We start from the raw sequence: 7,530 nt of genomic DNA, 5'->3' as shown, positions 1-7,530 counted from the left end.
CGGCCCACACCTCCGCACACGGAGCTCTTCTCCCCTTTGCACTCGTGGTTACACTCCTCCGGCCCGACGCTCATCGCTGGGAGTCGGTTCCCACAGTAGCACTCGGCCCCAGCCTCCAAGCCAGCATAGATGTAGGACCTGCAGGTAGAGCAGGGCCTGGGGTGAGTCCCTAGCCTGGCCCGGGGCACTGAGGTCTGGATCCAGGAATGGCCACTGGGTCTGGGGCCTGGAAAAGGATGAGTCCTGGAATCTCAGGACAGGAACCCCAGGTCTCCTGACACTGAGCCCAGAGCTCTTTCCACAATCCCCTGCCGTCTCGTCAGTAAACCTTCTTTGTTTTGGACAACTGCATCTGATCGGTCGAGCTCTAACCACACTCCAAAAGCCAACTGGCAGCAGAAGCACCACCTCAGGGACACCACTCCTACTCTCTGGGATTGCCTATTAGCCTTATTTCCAGTGGAGCTGACCGTTAGGGCCCCCCACTTACCGCTCAGCACATGCGTCCTGGCAGTGGGAGACAGTCATCTTTCTCAAGTCAAAAAACACAGACCCCTTCAGAGTCCGCTCCTGGCCGTCGTCACTGAAGCATCCCACATAGGTGCCTGCAGGGAGTGAGGGAGAACCACAGCAGAGACTCAGACACCCTGGAGAGTGGGAGGGTCCTAATTCCTGAACCCACCCTTGGTATTTCCCTTCCTGGCTATGACACTTCTCAGAGAAGCCCAGGGGACAAGGTTGTGGTCCAACCTTCCCCACAGTGCTTCTGGACACTTCCAACTTGTTCCCTTCCTGCCCTCTTTCTTAGTTAATGGCCAACAGTCCTGTAGACACCCTGCCAGGAGCCTGGCATCAGCCAGAACACAACTTTCTTCTGCCAGCCCTCACCTGGTTTAATTAAGTCTGGCTGGTTTAATTGCTTCACCTGGACCCCTCTCCTTTTCATCCCTACCCTTCCTAGGCCGGGAGAGGCCTGTCTGCCTCCATGAATGAACTGATGGGCAGACTCTTTTGCCTCCTTGTGATCCAGAAGGAAGAAATGAGTTACGCAAAGTCTGATCTTAGTTAATATAGAGATTTTGCAAACAGGGAGAGCTAGTCCAAGAGAAAAAACAAATCTGCTGGGACATCCCTTGTGGTCCAGGGGTTAAGACTTCGCCTTCCAAGGCAGGGGGTGTGGGTTTGATCCCTGGTCGGGAGCTAAGATCCCACACGTTATGCGGCCAATAAATAAATAAATAAACCAAAGCAATATTGTTAACAAATTCAATCAAGGCTGTAAAAATGGTTCACATGAAAAAAGAAAAGAAAATAGCAGCCATCGCAGGAGGGCAGAAGCCCCCATCACTGGAGGTGTATAAGTGGCGTCTATTAACATGTAAGAGGGCTGTTCTGTGTGGGAATCCTTAGGACCATGGGACCCTGAGCCCTCACCAGGTCAGGCATCTCCAGCACATCCTCGGAAGGGGACAACGTTGAGGGGCAAGGCTGCACAAAGCAGTGACCCAGTGGTGCACGTCAGTGGGAAACAGTCCTGCCCTGCCACACCCCAAGACAGGGAGCTGCCTCCCAGAAATGCACAGCGAAGCCCGGAGAACCTGAACGCTAACAAGTGCATTCGGTGTGTAAATGTCACACGCACCACAGCGCATTGAAGGAACTATGCATTAGGAGTTTGCAAACACGCCATCACACCGTCCGAGCTGTGACCGCACACCCACAAGAGTTGTGCCCAGATCTGGATCGGGCACCCATGATGAAGATGCTGCCGGTCTCCCGGGAAACATTGGCACTAAGCTCCAGGATGTCTCAAGTGGCGTCTGAGCAGCACACTGTAGCCTCTGGAAGTTGGGCGTTTCCGGGAAGCATTGTGCCCAAGGCCTCCCCACAGCCGGCCAACTCCCAAACAGCTTTGCGGGGAGGAGTGACCATCTCGTCCACCAGTCCTGGATCTCCCAGATCAGGCGTGACTGGTGCTGATTACTCCTGCCAAGAAGCTGGCCCAAAACAGAAGCTCAGGGCCACCAGCTGAATGGTTTGAAGGAATGAGTCTGCCAGCCACATTCCTGGGAACGTGAATCAGGGAGTGACTTTCCTGGATATGAACAGCATGCTTAAATCTGTCTCTGACCTTGACTAAATAATTTCAACATTCTATGCCTCAGTTTCCTCAACTGTCAAATGGATAAATGCACCCCTCCCCCTTCCCTTGCTCATTTCTCCCGCCCACATGGTCATGTCCCTGCTCCTTCCTGCACATCCAATCTTTGCTTTCTACTCATCCTTGATGGTATGGCTTACAGCCCTGACGACTCTAATCTTTTGCAGCCTCTCATTTCCCTGCACTGTCACATTAAGTGTCTGAAAAGCTTGCTGTCACGCAAATCCTGATCATTAACTGTTGTTAAAAATTGTGTACACCTGTGTGTTTCGTCTCTGTACCATGACCTAAGGCTCACTGAGGGCAGGGATCACAACTTCCCCTTAGCTGGTGACTTGCTGCCAAGGTCAGACATGATGCCAATAGTGGGTCAGAAATCCTAAAATCCACACTGACATCCTGTGAGGGTGCAAGAGGGAAAGCAGGGAGCCCACATGCAAGGAGGGGCTGGTCCCACTGGCTATACCAAAGTGCAATTCCCAGGGCCCCTGGTTAAAAAAGGCCAGGCAGGGGAAGATGGCCAAGATGGTAGAGACAGGACTCTCTGTCTCGCCAGAAATGGTTGAAGATCCAGAAACCTCAGATTAGAGAACACTGGGCTGCAGCAAAAGCAAAGACCTTCAACGTCTGCACAGGGTCCTGCTCCCTTCCAGGCTATGACCCTCTTGAGGCCACCTTCACTGGGATGCCCGCCAGCACACACATGGCCACACACAGTATCCATCCATGGATACAAGCTCCACTCCTCTACTCGGCGCTCCAGACACCACGGCCATGCAAGTTTCTCTCTCTTAATATAAATCTCAGGACTACCGAGACCAAAAAGCTTTTACCCAGGTCAGCGAGAATCAATTGTTCTCCTTAGCCTGCCTACTTAGTAAAAGAAAACTAATATTTGAGAGATTTCTGACATGTGTTGCTCAGCAAAGAAGAAATTCTATTACAGCTTTCAAGTAAACATCCAAAACACAAGCTCGGGGGTTGTTAAACATTTATCACCACTGATGGGAAATTAACCAGAAGGTTCTGGTCACCAAGAGGGGACTGGGCTCACGACCCCTGGAGGCTGAGATTGGCACATATACACACTTGCGGGGCGGGGTGTGGGGATGGGGTGGGAAGAAACATCTCTTGGGAATGGGCTGCCTTAGATTCAAATCCAGGCTCTGGCTGTGTGACCTGGCATGTGTAGCCTCTACTTCCACGTCTGTAAAATGCACATATGGTCCCACAGAATCCATGGGGCGGTTGTGAGAATTCCACGAGATAACATGGAAAGTTATCTAATGCAGGCGTGGCATGTAGCGTGAGCGCAGGGGTGACTGTTACTGTTGTAATGTGTCATTATTAATAATAAACACTTTTAGATTACTTTACTTCCCCGAAATGCAAACCCTTCATCATTAAAATGGTGATAGCACGGCTGACATCATAAGGCTGTTTGAAGATTAAATTAAATGAGATAACAGATGTCCATCTAGGCAGAACAATGGTTGGCACACAACAGATGCTCGGATAAGCGACAGCTATTATTATTCTCATCCTACACTGTAACCTGGGGCCGGGTGTGCCGATGGCTCTGTAAATTTAGCAGTGCACATTAATAAAAGAGAAAGAAAGGGTTTCGAGCAGTCAGGGTTGGGTTCTTCAAAAACAAGGAGAGGCTAGCCATCTCCCAGCCGGCTGGTGGGTGGAACTGACCAGTCTGGAGGAACACCCACGCCCGGCTGGCCCCGTCTCTGTTTGTAGCAAGACCCAGATACTCCCCTCATTCGTGAGGAGGAGGTGAGCCTTTTTTCCTGGAAAAATAATGAATGGCTTTTCTAACTCCCTGACAGAGGCGAGAATGTGTAGAAAGAAAGGACTTCCCAGGGATGCACTGGGACACATTCTGAGGCGGATTTATTACTTTCGGCTGCAACGGAGGCGATGCATTATTGTCTGTGACTCTGCATCTGTTCATTTGCACATCAAAATGGACATGCCGTGAAGCTATTAACGATGGCTTCGGAGATATTGGAATGTCTTTGGAAATTACTATCAATAAAAAACAAACTGGCTATGGAGAAGTTACTATTTTTCCCCTAGTAAACTTACTGACATTTTATTCCATTATGGATGTTGTCCAAGGTATAATGAAATGCTCAGTGATTGATGGGGCCTCCTGCGGCTTCCAAGGCTTGCCGGATCCCCTTACAGGAGGATGGCGGGCTGCCCGGGGCCGCGAAGAGACGCCCTCTTTGTCTGCAGCTCCAGCAGCTGTCCCGAGGGCGGGCCTCCACCAGGGAGGCCAGCCTGGCTATGCAGGGCCCCACAGAGCCCCAAGAGAGGAAGGGGGCTCCCAGAGGGTTCTAGGGCCAGTGCCCGCCTCTCCCCACTTTCTCTGAAGATCTTTAACTGCGTGACTTCACCACCTCTCCCAGGGTGAATTCTTTCTCCAATCCTGGGGGATATTCAAAATATTGAATAACTAATGGAAGGCATGTACTGGTCTGAATCGCCACCATTCAACACCAGAGCCTGACTGTTCCTGCTGAACTAGGCATTAACTCTTCCGTTGCCAGGTTTGGGGGTCCCCAGGGAGGGTCAATCAGAGTGAAGAAGGTACTCAGAGACTCGGGGCAGAAACCCTGCTGTATAATAGGTGACGGTCTGTCCTGTCTGGATCTCACCACCATCTCTTCAGCTTTTACTACAGCCTCTTGCATCGCCTCTTTAAAAGATGACTTAAAGAGTGCCTGCTGGTTCTCCTGGATGTAGATATTTTACACACAGGGCTGTAAGCAGGTCACCCCGAGTCCTCCTGTCTTCTGGCCAGTCACCCGGAAGCCAGGTTACTAAGAATTTGTCACTTCTGTGTAACGAGCCCCAAGCCTTCTGCATGTACCTCTCTTATGCCTCAGTCATGCTAGGTGGTAATCATTTAGATGCATATCTGATTCCACCACCACAGACGGAGCTCCTCAAGTGTAAAGTGAATAGCACACATGGAGACTCACATGTGCTAAGTGTGGACTGAGAAAAATAAAAAGAGGAATCGTGGCTAATCTGCCAAGGCCATAGAGTCAATAACTGGCAATACCAAGAGACAAATCCAGGTCTGTTTTCAAAATCTATGCTCTTTCCATGGCTTCTTTTTAAGAAATCCACGGTGACTTTGGTCAGTCCTTTATACTTTAGTCGGAGAAGGCAATGGCACCCCACTCCAGTACTCCTGCCTGGAAAATCCCATGGACGGAGGAGCCTGGAAGGCTGTGATCCATGGGGTCATTGAGGGTCGGACATGACTGAGCGACTTTACTTTCAATTTTCACTTTTTACTTTCATGCATTGGAGAAGGAAATGGCAACCCACTCCAGTGTTCTTGCCTGGAGAATCCCAGGGAGGGGGGAGCCTCCTGGGCTGCTGTCTATGGGGTCGCACAGTCGAACACGACTGAAGTGACTTAGCAGCAGCAGCAGCAGTTATACTTCAGTATAAGTGAGCTACACTGGCATCGCCCTGATAGAGACTCGGCTTCTTGATGTGTTGGGAGGAGTTTATAGAAACTACAACTACATGAAATGAGCTACAGAAGTGGTTCCTTGATTCTCCCTCATTCTTACATGGAAGCCTTGCTGAGGAATCCCACACAAGGCTATGACCTAGAGGATTTCAGATGAAACTTCCTTCTGTGGAAGTTTCTTCTATAGAAGGCTTAGTTCTGCAGTCTTCATTGTATCGGGCTACCATCTTCTTCTATATCCTGCCACTGAGGATTCCAAGCTCCAACCATACTTCTTACACTCAGAGAGCAGTTTTCCTGCGATTCGTGGTACAGGATCAAATAAGGTGGTGACAGATGCTGAGACACTGACTGAGATCAGTCACCACTCGTCAGTGGCTCTGACGCTCCCTGGGTGCTCACTTCACACAGGCTCGGTTTCTAGGCCCTGCACAGTCTGGATAACACAGTGTTAAGAGCTCCGAGCTGGAGCCAAGCTGACCCCATGATGGAGTCCCAGTGGCGTGACTCCAGCAGTTCTGGTCAGTGCCCTGCCTGTGTCCCCCAGGCCTTGCTGTCTCCAGGCTGCACCCTAAGATGCAGGTTCTACCCTCATTCCAAGTCCCCATCTGCTCCATAACATACCCTGTACTGGCCACCTCCTCCCCTGTCTCACGTCCCACTCCCTACCCGTGTTCCTGGGGTCACACCCAAAACAAACCACGTCCATGTGAATCCTAGTTTCAGGGTTTGCTTCCAAGGAACCAAAACTAAGAGAATGATCTTGGAGAATTTACTTAACAATTTCCACGCCTCTTCACCTGCAAAACTGAGTTATAATAATAGTGCGTGCATGCTAAGTCGCTTCAGTCGTGTCCGACTCTTTGTGACCCTATGGCCCATAGCCTGCCAGGCTCCTCTGTCCATGGGATTCTTCAAGCAAAAATATTGGACTGGATTGCCATGCCCTCCTCCAGGGGATCTTCCCGACCCAGGGATTAAACCTGTGTCTCTTACATCTCCTTCATTGGCAGGTAGCTTCTTTCCTACTAGCAACCACCTGGGAAGCTCCATAACAATAATAATAGCACCTATAAATACAACACTTACAGGTGTGTGGTCACTGCTACACAAGTGAGCTAATGTTATTAAATAATAATAATTCCTGACTGCCAGTGCATACAATAGGCCCCCTAGTCCAGTGGTCCTCAGCCTCAGTGCACATGCAAACCACCTGGAGACCACGCTGCTCCAGACTGCAGCCCTCACCCCAGAGTTCGAAATTTGGGGAGTCTGAGAGAACCTGAGAACCTGCATTTGCAACAAGCTCCTGGGTGGTGCTGGGGTTGGCAGCATGGGATCCCACTTACTGAACTGCTGCTCTACATTATCACATTTAATCCTCACCACAACCCTGGGGCAGGTATCTCAACCTCCATTTCCAAGGGACGCAGAGAAATTAAGAGACGTGGTCACCCAATAAGTTTGGGGAATGAGCCAGGATTTAAGCTCAGGTCTTCTCAGCTCTAAAATGCTTACACATCTCAACCCCCAGCCACATGCAGTCCAGCTAGGGAGTGAGCAAAACTCCCAAAGGCTTCCCCTCCCAGGCCCCTCCTGTCTATGGTGGGGCTGGGGGAAGCAGGGTGTGGGAAGGCCACAGGCCCTCGGTTCCCACTTCTCAGGCTGCAGCCAGGGCCAGGGAGAGGGGACACCAGTTCTGTGCCCCCAAATGGGGCTCCCAGGAATAGTTCCCATATGTGTAAGGGGACCCAGGCTAAGCACCTACCTCGGCTGCTGGTGGCTGGCTGAGGGGCCTCGGGGCTCAGCGCAGGCGGCCCTGGGGGGTCCCCCATGAAGTGGTGGAACCAGCGACGCCGCAGCT

General features: G+C 51.0%; 1 protein-coding gene across 1 annotated transcript in view; it reads right to left on the bottom strand.

Annotated features, from left to right (window-relative positions):
* The window catches only part of WSCD1 (WSC domain containing 1), a 32,323-nt gene that overhangs the window by 24,418 nt on the left and 375 nt on the right, over positions 1-7,530 (bottom strand). Inside the window, exons 2-4 of the mRNA XM_010847509.1 lie at positions 7,435-7,528; positions 491-605; positions 1-138 (exon numbers count right to left, since the gene is read on the bottom strand). Coding sequence (XP_010845811.1) covers positions 1-138; positions 491-605; positions 7,435-7,528 — 347 coding nt within the window. The remainder of the gene's footprint in view (positions 139-490; positions 606-7,434; positions 7,529-7,530) is intronic.

Source organism: Bison bison, unplaced genomic scaffold (assembly GCF_000754665.1).
Source record: "Bison bison bison isolate TAMUID 2011002044 unplaced genomic scaffold, Bison_UMD1.0 scf7180017864249, whole genome shotgun sequence".
NCBI lineage: Eukaryota > Metazoa > Chordata > Mammalia > Artiodactyla > Bovidae > Bison > Bison bison.
Note: the sequence above shows the minus strand (reverse complement) of the source record. Positions and strands in the feature narration are given on the sequence as shown.